This window comes from Copidosoma floridanum, unplaced genomic scaffold (genome assembly GCF_036245765.1).
Source record: "Copidosoma floridanum isolate Cflo_tuat_1 unplaced genomic scaffold, Cflo_Japanese_pri ptg000021l, whole genome shotgun sequence".
In the NCBI taxonomy this organism is placed as follows: domain Eukaryota; kingdom Metazoa; phylum Arthropoda; class Insecta; order Hymenoptera; family Encyrtidae; genus Copidosoma; species Copidosoma floridanum.
The window spans coordinates 15,998,744-16,022,377 of NW_028321898.1; the positions used below are offsets into that span (position 1 = coordinate 15,998,744).

Consider the following 23,634-nt stretch of genomic DNA (forward strand, 5'->3'; position numbering starts at 1 on the left):
TACTGAAATTGCAGCGCTCAAATTTGTGTATTATCATGTATAAATAAAGAACATCATTTAAAAAACAGGAAAAAAAACAACAACAGAACATGATACTGCTGAAAATTGTAACTGTTCTACATTCATAAATTTTTCTGAGCATGCAACTAACAAGGGACCAAGTTTCTCCTCAAAGATTCGAAGACAGCAGTAGAAAAACAATTAGTTTTTTGTAAGAACAACGATGTTAGTGCATGCGGCTGGCTGCATTGCAACAGCTGTCACGCGCAGTAAACATGCAGATGATAAAAATATTTAAAACACTTAGGTCGCGCCACCACTAAGCCTATACCTATGTAGCAGTTGCCGCCTTGTCGCCACAACAATCAGATCGAGTGTTCTTTATGGGACAAAATAGTCCATTTTCGATCTCGTCCAGTTTTAAAACGAATTGACTTAAAAAGATTCTACGAACGGCATCAAATTCGTAATTTTTTAATCTATAAAACCCTACCGGCTCCTAAAGTCCTTATGAATGTCCCTGTATATTTTTTAGTACATGCGCTGAATGTGCACAATACGTTTATCGCACCACTCATGGCGCTGAATACGGCAATAGAATTTTTTCAGTGATAGCGATAACGAACGAGTCAGACATCTACACGGTAGTGTATACCGTAAACTTAACCAAACGCTGAGATATTACAAAGGTATTCAACTGCTCATTACTTTATTTCTAAAAAACTACTCATAATAAAAACTGTTGAATATCGATAGTCGTGTTCAGGGCTTTCATTAAAACTACGGATAACCTCACTCTATCTCGTAATTCAAAAAATAAAAAATTTATTTTTTCCGTTTACACATCAAATTGAATTTTAATGGTACCAATCGATTTTTAAGGCATCATTAGCCATAGAAACCTAATTTAGGCTCAATCCAATAACCCTGTCCAGAGATATTACCTTTCAAAGTTGTTTCGCTCCAAACTGGTCACTCGGTATATTTACATTAGAGATAACTTTTTAAATATGTATGCAGCATTAAAGTAGGTAAAAAATAAACGTGATTATAATACTTAAAAAAAACATTATATATAAGAAATATGGACAGCCTATGGTAAATTAAGTAAGCAATAATATTCTATCAGAAATGTCGTTTTAGAGTAATTTGAGGATGCTTTTTTCAATGAAATTAATACAAATAATGTGAGGATCGTAGTTAAAAAAATAAAAAAATAATTTTCACGAATATTGTCTAAATATTAAATTGATTATGTTTTTCGTGTTTTTCGTTGAGTTTTAACGCGGAATACACTTTATCATAGCTATTAAAATGAATAGGCTTTTGCAAGGAATCAGTTAAATAAACTTGTAATGCTCCAAACATCGAGTCATAATGACGACTAGCTGCAGTCGTACCATAACCAAATTATCGATCAATAGGGTAAGCCGTACCTACGCCGTAATTCGCCATGCTTTGTAATATGGCAGTACCGTCTTATAGGGTGCAGTAATTCATGTTTATTAGTTTCGAAGTTCATCTTAAAGCAAAATGCAATGACAATACAAATCGATGAATAATGAAGCAAATGAGGCGATTGTCATTGCTCGAAAGCTTATAAGATCGCTAATCACGAATACCACGTTAGCGAGTGTCTCTGGGTCACCTAGAGGCCAGGGTAGATAGTATTAACCTGGAGTTGCAGGACAATACCCGACATAAGTACTTTCTCCGGGGTTTTTGGGTTGGCGATCAGGAATACCACGCCAGCAAGTGTCTCCGAGGTACCTGGAGCTCAGAGTGGACAGTATCTACGTAATGTACTGGAGTTGCAGAACAATGCCAGATATAGATAATTTCTCGTGGGGTTTATAAGGTATCTGGTCACGAATACCACAGCACCGAGTGTTTTCGGGGTATCTGCAGCCCAGGAAAGACAGTATCTATGCCATCTCCTGGAGATGCAGGATAATGGGCCGATATAGGTACTTTTGTATAGGGTTTTGAGTTTGCTGATTACGAATACCACACCAGTGAGTGTCTTCGATGTCAAATTTTAAGTGTCTTTGTTGTTTCACTTTTTTTCGTTGTGCAATCATTCAGAGAAACTGTTTTTTTTTTTCATGTTGACAATGACATCTAGGAGTTACTATAAAAACAGAAAAGCATTTTACAAAATAGTTTATTGCACACATTATACTGGTGTTTATTGACCCCTGACTGCACGATAAAAGAATGAAGAGAATGGGCCCTAAATAAAAAGTATCGGACTAGCGGATTGCTCGCAAATTGCAAGAAAACCTTTTTTTTGCAAAACTTTGTTATTTGATATCTCGCGTTCTGATAATGCTACAGAGGTAAAATTATAATATGTTGTCAGTATTATGGTCTTAAAACTACAGTTAAATTTACAGATTGAAATGTTGTAAATTTTTGCAAACCGTCGACATTTGAAAAAAGTGACCTTTTGTTACTAAGACTGGGAGGGGGGTTAAATTTTTAAAAAAGGTTATAATTTGGGTTCCAACGTGTTAAGAGGGAGTTAAATTGCCAATATCCAAATTTTCAGATCGTTAACATGTCCACCTGTTTCATCAATCAATAAAAAAAAAAATAACAAACCAGGGGGGATAAATGGGTCATGGGACCCACGGTAAGAACGAAGTTCTTTAAACATGACATGAGTATAAAAACACAATTTCTCAGGTGACAAGGGGGTCGCCAAACCCATAGAAAGAACGAAGCTCTCTAAACGTTAGTACTGCATTCATGTAGTTCACTAAACAAAAACTTGAAAAACGAATAAGAAAAAAAAATAAAAAAAATAGTTCAGTACTCACGATGGTTGAACTTCGTGAGAACGTCGTGCATGAATACAGTACTCACGAAGTTAAACCATCGTGAGTACTGAACTATTTTTTTTATTTTATTTTTTTATTCGTTTTTCAAGTTTTTGTTTAGTGAACTACATGAATGCAGTACTAACGTTTAGAGAGCTTCGTTCTTTCTATGGGTTTGGCGACCCCCTTGTCACCTGAGAAATTGTGTTTTTATACTCATGTCATGTTTAAAGAACTTCGTTCTTACCGTGGGTCCCATGACCCATTTATCCCCCCTGGTTTGTTATTTTTTTTTTTTTTTTTTTTTTTTTATTTCTTGTTTTATTTTTTTTCATATTTAATTTCATTACTTTTTTTATCCATTTTTTGTATTTCCTTTATTTCTTTTTTTTTGTTTTTCTATTTATATTCATTCTTTTGTATTTTCTTTATTTCATTTCTTTTTTCATATTTCATTTCATTATTTTTTAATATAACATTTTATTTGTCCAAATATCATTTAATTTTATTATAATTTTTTTTCATATTTCATTTTTTCATATTCCGTTTCTTTTTTTTCATATTTAATTTCATTACTTTTTTTTATTTATAACAGTAATTATTAGCATTACTGTAATGCCAAAAAAACCTCAGGTTTAATAAAAATCGGTCGGTATTTTATGCATCAAATGCATTACATACAAATATTGGATGCGTAATAACGCGCCTTATTATATTTAATCTACATAACCATATTTATGCTATTTAAATTTTTTTTTTTTTTTTTTTTTTTTTTTTAGATGGATTATTTAGAAAACAAATTCATAATTTATCAGGAATTAAATGTAGTATCAGTGAATGCATATAAAAATGGAATATTATAGTTACGAACCACACGATAAGTACAAGAAACCGAGTTTCTATAGCCAGCAGCGCTCGTAGCAGAGTGGGTAAGGTACAGGACTCATATGCAGGAGGTGGAGAGATTCAAATCTCTTTAATGGAAAATGTTTTTTTTTTTTTTTTTTTTTTTTTTTTTTTTTTTTTTTTCAGAATTGTAAAAGAAGAAAGTTTAAAGTGAAAGAAAAATTACTGTGGGAAAATAAAATTAAAATTTGTTAAAAAATTCATTACTTGGGAGTGTGAGGGGGAATAGTGGGTAAACGTGTGCAGAAGTGTAACACGGCACGGTTGGCAGATATACATATATAGTGGGGAGAGGGGAAGTGTATATAGGTGAGGGGGACGGGGTAAGAAGGGAAACTTGAGAGGAAGAGATTTCTGATTCAAAAAAAAAAATCTGTCGGTTTTAAAATTCCAGCCCCCCGAGTAACGCGACATAAAGAACTTCGTTCTAAAAGGGTACTTTTTGCATAAGCGGCGGTGGCGTGACGTCGCGATCAGCCAGTCGACGGAGCTCTGTAGTAGACAATTGATGGTCCAAAGATGCTTTTTGCATTAGAAGTATTTTGGGTTGCTGATTACGGAAACAATCACAAAAAAATTTGTCGTTGGTTGGACAATGTTAAAGATGTTCTTATGAGTTCATTTTACCTGTATCACGTAAAATAAACTTGCAGCGGACTTAAGTGGCACATGGACTGTACTTGAGCAGTATTTGAACGGGACATCGATGGTACTAAAGTGGTACTAGTGCAGTGGCACGTTGGCAACCTTTGAGCATCGGTACTTAAGTGGCATAAAAGAAGCGGTACTTGAGCAGTATTTGGGTGGTACTTCGGTGGCACTTCGACGGTACTTAGTCGGCACTTCTGTAGTGGTACTTAAAAATAACTTTAGCGGCACTTAGGTAGCACTTGAGCAGCAATACTTGGGCAGTACATCAGTGGTACTAGACTGAAACTTTGATGGTACTTAGATAGTACTTGGGAAGACATCGGCAACACATGTGCGGTACTTTAGCAATTCTTGGGTAGCAAATCTTTGGCAAGACTTAGTTGCGGTACCTAAGCAGCAAAAATGGTATGGTATTATTGCTTACTCAACTTACTAATACATACATTTTGCCCTATGTATTGGTTAATAATATGTTAACATAGAAAACGATGTTTGGTATTTTTCTTTTAAGTTATGGATTTAAGGTAAGACGCTCATTCTAGATTCTATACTGACAAAATCAGCTATTTTTAGATGTGCGTCATCCTTTCTGGTATTGATTGTACTTCCAGTTTTACTTTTTTGTTTTTGTACTACGTATTTATTGTGTACAAGTCGTTGGTGGTGATGAAAAAAGCGATCGTACAGCCCATGGTGAGAGAAAAGTACAGGCTTGCTGGATTAACAAGGACTCAATGTACGATTGACAATAGAATATTCAGTGTTTTATTCTGTTCGAATTGTCAGATATATACAATTTATTAATAAAGAAGAGAGTAATATGCTTACATGACCCCATAAAAACGTCATTAACAGTCACTTGCGTCATACTTGTGTTATTGTACCGACTAGCTTATCGTTCTGCTTTGTCATGGACAAAATTATGTTACTGGCTTTGGCGTGTTTAATTAATTATAATAAACATTAAAATATTGGTGTAACTTTTGTATTTTAAATTATGCATTACGGACCATTATGATGATTGCAGTTGTTTTTTAATAGTTTTTATGTGCAGCATTCTCGATTCTGGCTGTATAGTATTCTTGATCGAGCTGTGATAGACAGCCCACCATGGCATTCTTCCTAGGCCTACTTTGGTTTTTTGTTTGACATCGTTGTTCTCGGTGACTTTTTTGTGTTGTATTTCCGCACTTCCAGAGAATTCCTCGTTGTTGTAGTTTTTTTTTCGTCAATATTACTGTTATTTTTATAATTGGTTAAACTATTTTACATAATGTTTTAAAGTACATCATTAATACTACATTTTCATTTCCTTTTTCTAGATTGGTGCTGATGGGCAGAGATCAATAGTTCGCCAGGCAATGGGCGTCAAATATGTTGACTGGGACTATGACCAGATGGCCATCGTAGCCACTGTTAAGTTGTCAGAGGTATGGATACGGTTCATTATTTTTATCGATACGTCATAATACTTTATTTAATAATGCCAAAGTGGCATTATATATTCAACTCGTCCGTACTCTGACATGAAAACATAAAATGGTTCGGAAAAAAATCACATACATTCCTCATAGTGTCTATGTCACAAGAGTATTTATCTGATAATCTAAAATATTATCTTTAATGCACAAATAATTCTAACCTAAAAACATGCAATACGCACATTCGATCATAGTAAGTCTGTTATGAATTTTCGAAATTTACATTTTTGTTCGTACAACATTGTTCAATAAGGTCTCAAAAATACGTGTATGAATTTTAAGGTTATAATATTGTACGAAAAACATTTGGGGAGATACTTTGCTTAAGTTGTAAATAACGGAGCCAGTGTATTTTTCTAAGTAGCTCCCCAAATGTCTTTCACTCAATATTATAACCTCAAAACTCCTACACGTATTCTTCAGACCTAATTGAACAATGTTGTACAAACAAAAATGTAAATTTCGACATTTTATATAAGATTTTCTTCGATCGAATGTGCATGTTGCATGTTTTTATGTTATAATTATTTGTGCATTAATGTTATATTGCACTTTTTTCCCTGAAATCACGCAAAAATAGCGTTTTTCGTCGAAAAAAGAGAAAAAATTTCATAACTATTGATAAGCATATTAAAAAATATCATAATACATTCCTTGTATAAAAAAAAATTCATACCGTTTTTATGAATTGCGATTGATGTAATAATATCAAAAATTCAGCTTTTCGCTCCGTCGCATGATGCCATCTGACATGGCGCAGGTTTAACGTAACTATGACATGTTAACTACACTGTTAAAAATATTTACAGTAAATTTCATGAAATTGCACTGGAAACAACTTTCATAATCGTTCATTAAAATTTTTTTGTGGTTTATGCCTAAAATATCATGTCATATAATAAATTTAATAAAGATAAATATTACACTATCCATATGACCTTTTTATTACATTTTACATAAAATTTAATGCAAACTGGAAACAAGTTTCATGACTGCACATCACATCGTTTCGATGCCTGTAATCAAAATTTTTAGGAACGTAAACTAACAACGTTTTATTGTAGTGCAGTAAATCAGGAGTCATAACTACATCTCTTCTGTTCATTACGAGTTATAGGTCTTATTTTGGTGTATGGTCACAGAGTTTCTATGGTTAAAATCTTGTTTTACTATAGAATGAATTATTTAATTATGAAATAATACTTAAGTTCTTTAATTTACAACTACTTTAGTATAAAAGACACTGGAATATCATAGACGAGCTGTAACAGAAAAGTTATATTATAAAAATTCTGCACCGCTCAAGATTTGAACCTTGGTCCTCCTGGGTAGAAGTTCATCACCCTAACCATTGAGCTATCGCCAACCATGACCATCCCAATTTAAGAACTTGTACTTGCCTATTACAAGCAAATTTACGTAAAGGTTACAAGACATTTTGACTTAATTATTAATTTTTTTAAAGTGAAAGAATTTGAATAACATTTACTTATCATTTTTGCCATGTGCAGATACAGTTGTATTATTTATGCATTCAATATTTAATGCGATAAGTATTTCCCGAGTTCTTATATTAAATTTATTTCTGTCATGAAGTGAAATGCTATTAATTCAATGCACATATGAAAAATGTACTTCGTGGTTTGGTTTTTTTTATATTCAAGATACTGTAAGTATAATATTAATATACGTATCCTCGATTTAATTAATTAAATGCAGAACATAATATTTCATGTTCTTTTTATCATGATTTTATGAACATTAACGTTATTTTTAGTGTATTGATAAGGAAATCTTATAATATTTCTGTAATATTTTGTTACGTTTTAAAGTACATTTTTAGTATGTGAAATGCATTAAATTTTTTTTGAAATTCGTTTAATTAAATGAAATTCAGTAGTAGTACATACAGTTGTATTTTTTTATATCACATTAAAAATTTATAATGTAAGAAATTATAAAATATTTAATAAAATTTAAATCAGATTTGCATAAAATTTTTTTGCAACTATCATTCGTAAAAAGTGATTAAAAAAGTGACTTAAATTCCAGAAAATTAAATGAAACTTGTTTGCAAAAAGAAAATTTTCTGCTAATAATCATAAAAAAAATTCGTGTTATTTTACTAAATATTTAATACATGCTAACATAAAATTTGATACGCAGGTTTGAATAATTATTTTTTTTAACTTCTAATAAAATATTATCGAATGAAGACTAAATTTAATGTTTACTTTGATGATTTTTAATACGATTGTTAACAAAAACTAATACATATGTGCATTGTTGTAAAATTTAGAAATCTATAAAAAATTTCAAATATTAATTATGAAATGTGATAAAAAAACGTTTTACATTTTATGCAAAGATATGGAATTGATTCGTAAATCAGAACACTTCAAGAAATTAATTTTTATGTTTATGGTATTTTATTAAACTTTTTAAGAGTGTCACAAAATACATAATGTACAGGTCCATCTGTCTATTTTTTATGCTGAAAAATTAAATTTTATTTTTTTCTTATTACTTAATGTATAAAAACATAAAATTGGCTTTTATTTTTATTAAATTGATTGCCAAATCAACATATTTTTTAATTTTTTCCATTAAGTATAATTAGAGTACTAATTTATGAAATTTTTATCTACGCACATAAAATTTTGTGTTATAATAAATAATAATAATAATAAATTTTGTACTCAAAAACATTAAATTATTTCAATAATTGTACATTACATTCACATAAAATTTCAGGTTATTTTTTACAGTGATATGAATATGCCGTATGTGTGCATTTAAAATTTAAAAACTTATAGAGTACTTGTAAATTAATTTTCTATTAAGTGACGTGTTCGTTGATCGTAAACAAATTTTTCTCTCAGTGTATAAATATCAATAAAAGGTTTTTTCCTCAAAAGTTATATCCCTCAAAAATTCAACTTTCAACAAAAACAATAGTTCAGGTATATCTGATGTCTTAAATTAAAAATTTTTTAATAACTCCTGAAGTCTTTATACAGTTGCAATAAACTGTTTTTTTAAACAAATCACAAGAAAATTTGTGAAATTTAAGTCTAGAAAAGGTAAAGTATGCTTTTGTATCGGCACTTTTTGTATAACACACGTAGTATTATATCGTTTAGTACTCGTACATTGACAGGATGAAATTGTGCTGTGTGTACTTTTGATTTGTACTACTTGCATTAAATACATTAATACCAATTTTTATTATATGCATACAACAATGTTAGGGCATTTTTCAATGTATTAAATGGAAGATTCACTTATACTTAGTTCAAATTTGAAATAAAAATTAGTGAGTTTGATTCCATTACCGTACGAGTACTCAGAATTGTAACACTACGAGTGGCAGACAAAAACTATGCTGTGCCAAAACAAAATATAACTTGACCCTTTAAAGATTCTGATTTTACTTGATAATAATGCACTAATACCTACAACTAAAACATTTTATTGCAACAATATAAAGACTTAAATAGTTATCAAGAAATTATGAATTAAACACTTCAAAATTCCACGACCTTTTACTTTTATGTAAAATCAGTATTATTAGTTTTTTATTCCTCAAAATATCACAACTGATAAATGAATGCTTTCAAGTGCAATAAAAATCGCTAGTTTTCTACTTAAATTATATGTAATAAGTTCAATATAATTATTTTCATGCACTGAAATTCTTCATAGATCTGACGCCATTTATGTGAATATTTACTACCAGAATAGTTTGAAAAAAATTAACATTTTTCGTTCATACAAGTTATTATGCTCAACATTATTAATGTAACTGTTTTTTTGTCTGAATATTTTCAAACTTCTAACGTAATTCTTTATCAAATTTTTTTTTTCAGTCAACTGAAAACGTTGTTGCATGGCAGAGATTCTTACCTGGTGGACCTGTTGCTCTTTTACCAGTAAGTTGAAAACTCATTTTACTAAAAGTATGTTTTTATCTCTAGTTATGCATATATTATGAAGTGAGCGCACTGATGTTTGCTACGATTAGAAGATTATGTTGCATCTGTCAACACTTATTTTTTTATATAAAAATTTCAGTTCTGTGTTTCTTTAAAGTAGGTAAGTTCTTACGGCGTGACAATAGGATGCACTTACTAGTGCTGATTGCGCATTTATTTGGTATCAAGTTGCGTGACATAGCCACATGACATGCAAGTTTGAGCAGCAGATGACGCTTTTTTTCAAATTTTTAAAGTTATCAAATCTCTGTGGCTTTACACTAATAATTTATAACAAAATTCTTCAAGACCAAAAAGTTCAGACTTTTGAGTCAATCGTGAGTCATCAGAGATATAGATTGATTCGATAGTCGAACTCGAAGTCAAGCCAAATATTACTCATTGTAATAATGTTTAAAACTAATGAACGTTATTGATACACTATTTTCTCACTAATAAACGAAAAGACTTCATTTAAATATTAGACAATCACTCAAAATATTTTAAAATAATAAGTGATATTTGAATGCATGCAATGCTTTTCAGGATTTATTAAATACAAAAAATTAAAGATTTTAAGAAGACATTAGATCCTAATCCTAAGAAATTCCAGCAAAAATTACCATTCTGCACAGTAAATTGAATGCAAGTGGAAAAAAAATATCATTGTTTTTAACAGTAAAGATTATTATTTATTATTGTACATTAAATAATAATACATCATTCTAATATTGTATATTAAAATAATTATTATTGCTTAATCCGTTAAAATTATGGTTTAAATAGTAAAAATTAAGGCAAGAACAGTAAAAATTTTCATGCAGGAAAGTAACATTTATTAATCAATTCTTTTAAGATTTACTGTTCCAGCATGATAATTTTTACTGTTCCAACCATAATTCTAACTATTTAAACTATAGTTTTTACTGTTAAAACAATAATCTTTACTGTTAAAAATTATAATTTTTTTTTGTTACCAGCTCGCATCCAATTTATTGTGCAAAATGGTAATTTTTACTGGAATTTCTCTATTATTTTTATTCATCCATTGATTAATAACATTAATATATATATTATTTTTATTATTATTTTAATTTACTAAGTTATTAGTATTTTTTTTTTCCATTAAAGTGTTATGTTAAAGTAAAATTTTATTTAATGATGAATCACACTGAGTGAATATATAATATTTGCAGTTATCAGACTCGCAAAGTTCTCTTGTATGGTCTATGAAAACGGATGAAGCAAAACGATTATTAGAAGTTCCTGAAGAAGAGTTTATTGACAATTTAAATGATGCTTTGTGGAAAGTGTATCCAAAAGATGGTATCGTAGAAGGTGGGATGAAAGCTTTACAACAATTGCTTGAAAGTTTTCAACTACATGCTGGAGTCTGTAGACAGTTGCAACCATCAATAGCTGGGCTTATTGAAGGATCACGTGCAGCGTTTCCACTTGGGTTTGGTCACGCGGTACATTATGTACAGCCTGGAGTTGCTTTGATTGGGTAAGTAAAAAAATTGTAGTGTAAGGGGTTGTTGAGTACATAAATGATAAATTTCTTAATTCATTCTTAAAAGCTCAGCTCGTTATTTTGCTTGACTTTTTATATTTTTTTTGTATAGTTTTTAACAAGCATTAAAATTTACACCACATCTAAACTGCACTTACGCTATATTTCTTTATAAGGTCTTCCACAACTTTTAAAATAAAGTAAAACTACAAATTTCATATTTTTATCTAAAGTTCTAAAAAACTTGTGATGTTTCATAACTTAGAATGTGGAGTAATAATGAATAAAGACTGACTCGAGGACTGACTTTATTTATCTATAGAGGCTGATTTAAAAAAAAAATTTTTAATGCATTTACATGAAAAATAGTAATAAATAGTTAGTCTTAGTTTATTTTTTTCACTTAGGTGTGCCTAGTCTTCTTTAAAAAAAAATTAAATTTTCAGATTAATTTAATTCTATTTTTAACTTAATTCAACGGAATGTATTCAGCTGCATAAGATAGTACAATAGAAAACAAGAGATAACACAAGAATATAGTATGAATATAACATCATCTTGGTAGGCGGAAATGCATTCCACATAAGTACCATCACGGTATAATAAATAACAAATATAACACAGCTCCACAAAAAAAATCGAAAGTCTTAGTGCAGAGACCTGACATACCCTCCTATGTGTAATCGACCACACTGAATTCGAATGCGAGGTCAATTTTTCTCTATCACGTCAGGATTTTTCATAACCTCAAAATTTGAGCCCAAAAACCCCATAACACATAAACCATTTAATGCCCGAGTATCTTAACCTAAGTAACGCTATAACCTTATGATTCGATCATCCCTAAACTCCATTAACCCCAAAACCCTAAAACCCAATGACCCCATAACCTCTAAACCAGATGAGTAACAGAGGTTTGAGTCTCTAGTGCTGAGATGTCTAGGTCAATGTTGTGTTTCTCCACGTATAGCGAATCTCCTAATTCGCCAGGCCCCTTAACTACATAATTATTTTAAACAATAACTGTATGACCCTATTCACTCTTAACCAACTAACCCATTAACTCTAAAACGTAACCTCTAAGTCCGATCAGTAACAGAGTTTTGAGTCTTCAGTGCTGAGATGTCTAAGTCATTGTTGTGTTTCTTGACGTATAGCGAATCTCCCAACTCGTCAGGCCATTTAACTACATAATTGCATAAAACAATAACTGTAGGATCCAATTCACTCATAACACTATAGTTAAACAACCTCAAATCCAAAAGAGTAATAAGCGCGTACGACACTAAGTACAGGAATGTAAGTTTGATGGACTGTTTGACAGTATCAATCTATTTATGTTTATTTATTCTAATCATTAACTTTTCAAAATAAATCATAACTTTTAGCCCTCCAACCAAATATTTTATAAACAGAGATACTGGGTTATATAGGGTTGTGGGGGTGTACAGTTCATATTTTAATAAGTGATAAGGTTACGGTGACTGACGACTTAAGGATTTGGGAGTTATTGGGCTAATTTTTCTGGTTTTTAAGGTTTCATGGTAATCACGTTTTAGGGTTAATGGGCTAGTTAGTTATGAGGTAATACGGTCATACAGTTAATGTTTTAAGCAATTATGTAGTAAAGGGGCCTGACGAATCAGGAGATTCGCTATACGTGGAGAAACACAACATTGACCTTGACATCTCAGCACTAGAGACTCAAACCTCTGTTACTCATCTGGTTTAGAGGTTATGGCGTCATTGGGTTTTATGGTTTTGGGGTTAATGGAGTTTAGGGATGATCGAATCATAAGGTTATAGCGTTACTTAGGTTAAGATACTCGGGCATTAAATGGTTTATGTGTTATGGGGTTTTTGGGCTCAAATTTTGAGGTTATGAAAAATCCTGACGTGATAGAGAAAAATTGACCTCGCATTCGAATTCAGCGTGATAGATTACATATAGGAGGGTATGTCAGGTCTCTGCACTAAGACTTTCGATTTTTTTTGTGGAGCTGTGATAATTAACAAATTTTATTAATAAGAGTTCTTGTAGCATAAGACACATTACAATATGTAGAAAAAACTGTGAGAATTATTAAAAAATAATGTACAACAGTCAAGTTAATTAACTCACTTTATTTTTCGTAAGTAGTAGTATTTACATAATTCATTAATATACTTTTGAAAGCTTTGGGTTATGATTTTTAGTAGAACATTCTTTGCAACATTAAGTAGTTTACCGAACAATGCAATTATACTAAAGTGAGAGTGAAACGTTGTTATATTTGTCATTTTTTAAATTCGGGTAAATATTTAGCAGGTCTCAGCACGCTTTTAACAGCGGTACTCCATGCACTAATTTACCACAAAAAATACGCATGAGCGATGTGAAATGTAAAACTTTTTTTTATTTCTTAAAGAAAAAATTAAAATACGGCTGGTTTTTAACTAGTTTGAACACACACACTGAGCGAAAAAAACTGTAATATTTATCTAATCATATAATGGCTTTATTGATAGCTGTAAGTTTCAATTTAATAAAAACTCAAGTAGTCTCGCTATCCATATGTTTATTAATTGTGCAATTAATAAATAAATGGATAGCGAGATCACTTAAGTTTTTATTAAATTATAATATTTATCGTTAGTGTCCTTACAAAAATGACCATACTAACTGTAATCGGGGAACAAAATGACATAAAAAATTGTGGGGTACCCAAAAAAATTTTCCCTGCCACTTACATACATAGATAGATTATTGCAATGTGGCATAAGGTAAAAGCACCAGTACGTGAACACTTCCTAAAATTGCACCAGTAGATTGAACATCTTGAATAAACTATTTTCAATTCAAGTGGATAAAAAAAAAAAAATTTCTGATATCCTTTGATCGCTCCTCAGATAAAACAAAATTTATATTTCAGTAAGTCTTTATACTCAACGAAAAAAAAATTATTTATTCGTGCAACTTGTATGAGGTGGCTTGTGAGACTATTCAGGTACTGGTACTATTAGGTTTTACCTATGCCCAGTACTCGAACACATAAAAACGATTGAAATCCCTGTTAATCAATAATGATAGTATGTCAAGCCAGTCGTTATAGTTTTCATAATATGTTACCAATGAAATTAGAAAGAAATTTTTCGATTTGGTTATTTGCAATACATAATAAAAATAGAAATCAGCAGAAGGCAGCTAACATAACCTCTCTCCCATTTAATTAACATGGGATGTTCAAGTACTCGGTCAAAAATACGTATCGGTACCAATACCTGCACACGCTGTTCATCTACTGGGTCATTGGTAAAAAAACTTTAAAATTAATTTATTAATTGTACACATGACCTAGAAAAACTTTTTTGTTTTTTTTTTTTAAAGGAAAAGATATAAACTTACTGGCGCAATGAATGCTTTGTTGTTATGCAAATCAGAAATTTAACAAAAATGAGAAAACAAAGACTTTATGGAAAAAGTGTTCACGTAGTGGTGCTTTTACCTTACGCTTAATTCGTCTGCGCTCGAAGATAAAATCATTAAATGATTTGAAAAAAATTACACATTTTCCGTATTCAGTCAATGAAAGTCTCTTGTGAATTTTCGAAATTTATAATTTTCTTCGTAAATCATTTCTCAATCAGGTCTCAAAAACACTTGCATATATTTTCATATCGATTCCAAAACATTTTGGAAGCTACTTCGTAAAATACGCGGACTTGGTTGTATGCATCTTAAGCAAAATAGCTTCTCAAATGTTTTTCGTTCAATATTATGACCTGAAAATGTATGTACATATTCTTGAGACCTGATTAAACAATGCTGTACAAAGAACAATAAGGAACGTGTGTAGTTTTCTTTAAATCGTTTCATGATTTTATCTCCAGCTACAGGTGAGATGAACATATACTACATTGCAATCATTTATCTATAGATAAGAGAAGTAGAAGAAAACTTTGTTGGGCACCCGTGATGTCGCTTTGCCCCACTTTAACGGTGAACGTGGCAATTTTTGTAGGGACAATAACGATAAAAATTATAGTTTTTTTCTCTCAGTGTGCTGACTTCACGTAAAATACTAGTCTATTGTTATTCTTAAGTTTTATCATCATTCGCACTAGAAATAAATTGATAGATATTTATTATAAAATTACCAGATATTTTATTAGTATATTTTGTAAAAGTCAATTCAGAGTCTTCTGTATTAAGTACTGATTTTTTTCAAAGCTATCTATTATGCAACATAATTTAGATACAGCTTTAATTTATTTGACATATCCTCCCAACTATTACCAGAGGCCATTACAACAATATGTGCAATAAATTAAAGTCAGTTTTCTTATTCGTTCTGATAATATATCTGAAGGAGATAAAACGATATGCACCAGCGCCCATGGTGTCGATTGAGTGAAACACAGGGGGCTACCAGGGCAGCAAATGCACGTAATTTGTAGATATCTTTAAATATCTAAAAAAGTAAGCATTTAATGGTGATACATAAAGCGTCAAACATATAGTGAATTGAATTATTAGAAAGTGCCTTTTTATCTTATGTCAATCAGTGCTGGCATTCTGTCATTATAACCGTTAAAAGTTTGATGAACTCAAGCAAGAACTATACATTGTGTCTGCTTAATCATATAATATATATAGGAGCATTGCGAAAACGCCTGCTTTGAAATACATGAAAGAAAAAGGTACTTACTCATAACTGAATTTCCCATAACTTTTACGCTTCATATCTTAGCATAAAATGCTTAACTTTTAAGACATTCAAAGATATCCATGAACTACGTGGATTTAATGCCACTGGCGTCCCCCCGTGGTACAAGCACTGGCCATGAGCTGAGGGCATCACTTGCTATTCTCACAGCGAATAGCTCAGTCGTAAGTAGTAGCATCCCGTATCTTACGTACACTGATGAAAATTCTCTACGATTTTGGCTGAACACACCACCGCTGAAACGGTTCAGCCAAAATTGTAGAGAATTTTTTTCAGTGTACTTATCGTATGTTTTACCGTGGGACACTATGAACGTATACTATTACGTAACTTTGAGTTCTTTTCTACACTATTTTTTACTGCTTATAGTGTTAATATGTAATTTTCATTCATTGATCGTATTATAATAACTACTTTGGTTTTTGCAATGGAGAAACGACGAAATTTATGTAGTATGCTTCACTTAGCCAAATAATAGAGAATAACGGCTAATTTTACTTTTTAAAATGACAAATTTGTAACGAACTTTTAGTATAAATATGGTAGAACAGTACATTACTCACCTAGGTAACTGACATAAAGAAAGTCACAGATTACAGGCATATCAAACGTAAGGAGGGGCTGAGAGTAACAAGAAAGTGATCTGAGGATTCTATTGTTTTATCCCATAGATTGTATACAATTTTTCATGATATTTGGGCGTTAACTGCATCTTTGGTAGAACAAATAGTACTCGCCACATAAGTTCCATCTAACTAGGGCTACCATACGGTTGCAAAATAATTCTGAGTTGACAACTATTTTTTTTTTTTTTACTATAGGCGTAAAGTATGGCAAGCCCTTGACTTTAACGCCTGGAGAGTAAAAAAGCACTTTTTGGCTTTCTGGGTGACAAATGAGCCCTTGAGCGCTAATCAGCACTTTATACCCTCGACAGAAAAATGTCTTTCGCAACTCGAGCATAAACATACAATCGACCACGCCCTTCAAAGTACTTCAAACGTGTTAACTGTACTTTGCGTCTATGGTACAATAACTACTGTTATTTGCTGTTCGTATTTTGTTAAACAAGTTATTAGGTTAAATATACATAATTCTCAGATTTAAAGTTTATAAAAAGATTATTCTTAGTTATGTCTTTAATTCAAGTGCTGTACGAGGTAGTCAACAAAAAATATCTCATTTTTGTCCCTCATTTAAATAAAAAAAAATTTTTGAGGTACACCGTTGAAACCCGGCTCATTTTACTCGTAATGTCATATATTATAAGACATTTATCACACGTAAAAGAGGGTAGTCCAAAATATGGACGGTGTGAGGATACAACGTTTTAAAAATTAAAAAACTTGTTATTACAATAGAAAATAAACACCAAACTTGTAAAACGCGAAAATTAAACAGTGGACAGTAAGTTCTCGTGTATTCAAGTATGAAGTAATACTTTTTTAAAATTATATGGCAGATAGTATAATTATATATAAATATACTTTCTGTAAACCGATGTGTGTATAATGAAGGTGGTGGGATTGTCGTTGAAATGAGTAAGCCTACATTAATTGGGTGTTGTTTTAATTAATATTTTACTATTTTTTATCAATAAAAAATTATAAACAATATATTACGACACAATAAAATATGAAAAATATATAGGCTGACCAGTACGAGACTGGCGCTTTCATCTAATCTTCCGATGATTTCAGAATAACGTCTTACCACCTCTGCTGATTACATTCATAACATCACGCTCACATTTGTCACACATGTTCGTAAACATCAAACGTGTATTCAAAATAGCATGAAAAATACCTACGGGAAATGGAACATCGCTTATCTGTACCTTTTTCTTATTCGATTTTAAAACATCTCAACTTAACGTGTAATCTTATGGAACAATCACGTGAAATTTCATTTATATGATCTGTAGAAATCTCCAAAATTTTTGAAGGTAAACTTCTATAGGCGCGTTCTGCCCTACGGAGTAAATCAATGATTTCAGATTGGTGGCCTTGAGAAAAAGTGTAACGAAAGTGGATTTTCCTTCATTCTCCACTTTCCGCCGCCCCTCATGACGTATTTCCAGTCCCCTATGTACCACACAACACAACGTCATAGCACCGCACTCACTACAGTACACATTTTGAATTTATTTCTTTTTCTGGGCACAGGGCGAGCCCCTTACCCACTCTGCTATGAGCAGGCCCGATAATGGAAAACCGATTACTTCATTGTATCCTACAGTTTGTAACTTATTTTCAATGTTAATTTTTATTTATTGTGTATTCATTCATTTGGTTTTATTTTACATTAAATAAATAAGTTATTTAATAAAATATATTTTTTTCAAAAATTTGAAACATTCATTTATTTATCATTTATTTGTTACTTTTAAAATAAATAAAATATTGTTTATACAATTTTTTCATATTTTTCAGAATTTTCATAAATACAAAATTAAATTTCCGTACTGTTTAAATAAAATAATTGATTTTAATTGCGTTTTCTTTCTCCACAACTTTTCCTTTGTGATTGAGAACAACATTCAGAGAAGTGGGAGGAGCGCAAATATATATGCTACAACGCTGGAAATTATTTTCCTTATGAGGATGAACTTACATATGTAGGAATCAATATCAACTACTTGAGAGAGAAAAGGGTGTTTCGTCCCGAGAGCACGCCAGGACTCATCAGTAAGGCTGATGACGTACTCCCTGTCTTAGATATAGGAGAGGTGTGGGCTCAAATTGACTCGATCGCGCTTATATATTAATCGTGCGGGAATTTCGCCGCTTGATGGGAGAGAACTATTAGGGGCTTGGCCACCTGGTGAGTAGAGCCTGAAGCGCGAGAGATGTGAGACGCCACACAAACACACTTTTACGCATACTTGACCCCTTCTCTTTTTTGTTATTAAATATATATATAGATCTGTTTGAAAATAAAACAGGTTTATGTAATAGTATTCTTCCATACTAACAAAAAATGGAAGCTTCATGTAGATCTTATAAACCCAATTAAAAGTGATTCTTCCATAAGGTTACATGTTAAATTGCAATTTTTTTAAATTAAACGTGTGAAAAAGGGTACAGTAGAACTATCTGCTATTTTCTAGGGGTATTTATTCTTTTAGTAGGAAGATTTTTTGAAACTGTCGGACGATTCAATGAAAGTGCACAGGCTTGTAAGGGAAGGTAGAGCCTGTCGTCACCCATTTTGTTCTCGTTTATTAGAGAGAACTTATGGTTGATGAGATTATTTACACACACGCATTTTAAAGGTAAATATCTCAAGAAAGCAATTCCGCTTAAAAAAAAAAAAAATCATACAATTATCTTTTCATTAAGTAAAATCAAATGATCTTCGAGCGGGGCCTAATTCGTCATGGCGGGGTATAGTTCGTCATAAGGAGGGGGGGGAAGAGTTCGTCATACACTCGCTAGGCATGGATCTGACTGCTGGTAAGGTTAGGTACAGTGCACTTATTTCTATGATTTCAAGTGATAAACAATTATTTGTATTGAAATTACTTGTTAAATAATATTTTTCAAATACAAATAATGAGTTCAATTGCTCTTAAAATGCAGGCGAGCGTGCGTCAGATAAATAGAGAAAGGTTTATTGACTTAAAATGAAAAAATTTTCTTTTTTTTATAAATAGATTTATTTTCTGTAGTCTCAATCACAGTATGAAGTTTTTTAATACTAATAAAATAAATTAGTCTTACTTAAACTTATCACTATACTGATGAACACTTGTAACAAATTATGTACTTTTACACTTAATATATCAACGCGAAATTACGTGTTTGCTCTTCAGTTGTGATTGTGTTTTGCACTTTATACTGAAGAGTTGTCCTCGGGATTCCAAACTCTGCAGCAGTAGATTTGATCGATTTTCCATCACGAACACTTTGTATCGCTAAATTCATATTCTCATCGGTCCAATCATGAGAATGCAACTTTTTTTTATAATTACACATTATAGTAAACAAAACGAGAACTTAACCTATCAGTACCTACTGCTGCGCTTGCCGGTGACAAACTATGCCCCTTCACAAGTGACGAACTATGCCCCACGTTACACTTTTTTTTAAATTTGCAATAACTTTGTTAATATTTATCTCATCACAAAAAAAATGCATTTGAAAGTTCAGCAATCAAGCTTTCAAACATCTATGATAGAAAACAGGTAAACTTATCATTGTTAATTCAGCCAGTGCTGAAAAATATTTGTCCGAACATCATTTTTTGCTCAAATTTTCAATTTGATTTTATTAAAAGTTAAAATAGTTTTTTCGTATAAATTTTTGAGACGATTTAAGTAAATGCATTTAAGAACCTATTTAAACAAAAATGACATCGCAATATGCATTATTAAAAAAAAAATACCGACGTTCGCCCCACCCTCCCCTACTGGTCAGCCTCCATATCATTTGTATTGTATTGTACCATAATATATTGTTTATCATTGTTCAGTTACTAAATATTAGAATACTTATTGGAATCACACCCGACTAACGTAGGTATACTCATTTCAACGATAATTGCACTACCTTTCTACATAATATCGTTTCATAGAAGGTATATTTATTTTTATAATTATATCATCTGTCATATAACTTTATAGCAGTATAACTTTTTACTTGGGTACCCTAGCACCCACTGTCCACTGGTTTGTGTGATAGGTTTCCTTTTATACAAACCTATTAAATTTTTAAATAGATTTACGAGTTATTTTCTTTAATAACCCAAGAGAAAAGGTGTGGAGTATTCGAACAAGTGTGTATGTAAGTACATCCATACAAGAAAAACAATTGTCAACGTTGCTGCATATATTTGCACTCATCTCACCTCTCTGAACTTTTCCCCCGATAACTGTGATGAACATCCTTAAGCCAGAAAATCTTAAAATCAAACATAAAAGAATCCAGTGGACAGTGGGTGCTTGGGTACCCAAGTAAGAAGTTATACTTCTATAAAATTATATGGCAAATAATATAATTATAAATATAAGTATACCTCGTATAAAACGATATTATGTAAGATAATAGTGCAATTATCGTTGGAAAGAGTATACCAACGTTAGTTAGGTGTGGTTTAAATAAATATTGTAAAATCTAATAACAGAACAATTATAAATAAAATTTCATGGTACAGTAGAATATAAACAATATGGTGGCTGGCCAGTACAAGATTGTGCTATTTCATTGAATCTTCCGATGGTTTCAAAAAAACTTCTAAAGAAAATAAGTTATACCCTTATACAATAGCAGATCGTTCAACTGTACCCTTTTTCACATGTTTAATTTAAAGAATTTGCAATTTAACATGTAACCTTACGGAAAAATCACTTTAAATTGTATTTAGAAGATATCGTACGTGACAATCTATTTAAAGCTCTCATTTTTTGTTTGTATGAAAGATTAATATTAAATAAACCTGTTTTATTTTCAAATAGATTTATATTTTTATTTTTTTTAATTAACACAAAGAAATTTTATTTTTAATTCCAAAGGAAAAATTGTGAAAGAAGAAACCGCAATAAATATCAGTTATTGTATTTATACAGTACGGAACTGTTTGTTTTTCATTTATGAAACTTCTAAAAAATGTGAAAAAATTGTCTAAACAATAATTTATTTATTTTGAAAGTAACAAATTAATGATAAATAAATGAATGTTCTAAATTTTTGACAAAAAAATGTACCAAAAAAATATATTTTAATAAATAACTTGTTTTTTTCATGTAAAATAAAACCAAATGAAGAAATCCACAATAAATAATTAAACATGACATGAGTATAAAAACACAATTTCTAAGATAACAAGGGGGTCGCTAGACCCGTAGAAAGAAGAAAGTTCTATAAACGTTAGTACTGCATTCATGTAGTTCACTAAACAAAAACTTGAAAAACGAATAAAAAAAAGTAAATAAAAAATAGTTCATTACTCACGATGGTTGAACTTCGTGAGCACGTTGTGCATAAGTACAGTACTCACGAAGTTAAACTATCGTGAGTGCTGAACTATTTTTTTTTTGTTTTATTTGTTCTTCAAGTTTTTGTTTAGTGAACTACATGAATGCAGTACTAACGTTTATAGAGCTTTATTCTTCCTTTGGGTCTGGCGACCTCCTTGTTACCTGAGAAATTGTGTTTCTATACTCATGTCATGTTCAAACAACTTTGTTCTTACCGTGGGTCCCATTGTGGGCCATGACCCATTTATCCCCCCTGGTTTGTTGTTTCAATTTCCTTTATATTTCACTCATTTATTTAATTTTTTTGTTTTTATTTCTTGTTAGCTTTTATTTTATTTAATTTCCTTTTTTTTTTATTTTTTTTTTATATTATAAATTTTTTTTTTTCATATTTATTTTCATTACCTTTTTTTTTTCATTCTTTTGTATTTCCGTTACTTCATTTTTTCTTATTTTTCTATTTATTTTCATTCTTTTGTATTTCCTTTATTTCATTTCTTTGTTTATTTTTCTATTTAATCTTATATTTTTCATTCCCTTTTTTTGTTTTTGTCATTTCTCGTTTTTTTTATATTTAATTTTATTTCATTTCATTATTTTTTAATATTACATTTTATTTGTTTATATTTCATTTCATTTCATTATTATTTTTTTTCATATTTCATTACTTTTTTTTTTTTTAGATGTATTATTTAGACAAATACATAATTTATCATGAATTTAATGTATTATCAGTGAATGCATATAAAAATGGAGTATTATAGTTATGAACCACACGATAACTACAAGAAACCGAATTTCTATCGTCGGCAGCGCTCGTAGCAGAGTGGATAAGGTACTGGACTCAAATTCAGGAGGTCGAGGCTTCAAATCTCTGAAGTGGAAAGTGTTTTTTTTTTTTTAAGAATTGTAAAAGAAAAAATTCGCAAGTTAAAGAAAAATTATTGTGAGAAAATAAAATTGAAATGTGTTTAAAAATTAATTGTTTGGGAGTGTGAGGAGGAATGGTGGCCAAAGGTGTGCAGGAGAGTAGCGCGGCACGGTTGGAAGATACATGGTGGGGTGAGGGGAAGTGTGTAGGGAACTGATGGTGAGGGCGACGGGGTAAGGGGGGAAACTTGAGAGGAAAAGACTTCGGGTAAACCACTTCTGTTTCAAAAAATCTGTTGGTTTTAAAATTCCAGCCCCCCGAGTACGCGACATAAAGAACTTCGTTCTAAAAATTGACATTGAAAATAAGTTACTAACTGTAAGAGAAAATGAAGTAATATAGTGCGGTGCAATGATGTGTGGTGGGATGATGATGTTGGGACCGGAACTACGTCAAGAGGGGCTGGGTGAAGGGGAGAATCAAGCAAAATTCACTTGTGTTACACTTTTTCTCAAGGTCACTAATCTGAAATCGTTGATTTGCTCCGAGTTGTTAGTTTTACTTCCGTCAGTAAAAAAGTCAAGATAGTTTGTGTTGTTAGCATTATTAGTGTAGTGTTTAAAATCTCAATTGAGAGATTCAGAATTTTTAAAAATTTGGCCAAGTTTGATGTTATGTTGACAAAAAGTACACAAATCTTCTTAGTCAAAGATAAACCATTATAAAAGTTTAA

The 23,634-nt window shown here is 31.1% G+C and overlaps 1 protein-coding gene across 1 annotated transcript in view; it reads left to right on the forward strand.

The window, feature by feature from the left end:
* Coq6 (ubiquinone biosynthesis protein COQ6, mitochondrial) overlaps positions 1–23,634 on the forward strand; it is a 72,440-nt gene that overhangs the window by 45,125 nt on the left and 3,681 nt on the right. Inside the window, exons 4-6 of the mRNA XM_023390980.2 lie at positions 5,702–5,809; positions 9,730–9,792; positions 11,031–11,341. Of these exons, the coding sequence (XP_023246748.2) occupies positions 5,702–5,809; positions 9,730–9,792; positions 11,031–11,341 (482 nt within the window). The remainder of the gene's footprint in view (positions 1–5,701; positions 5,810–9,729; positions 9,793–11,030; positions 11,342–23,634) is intronic.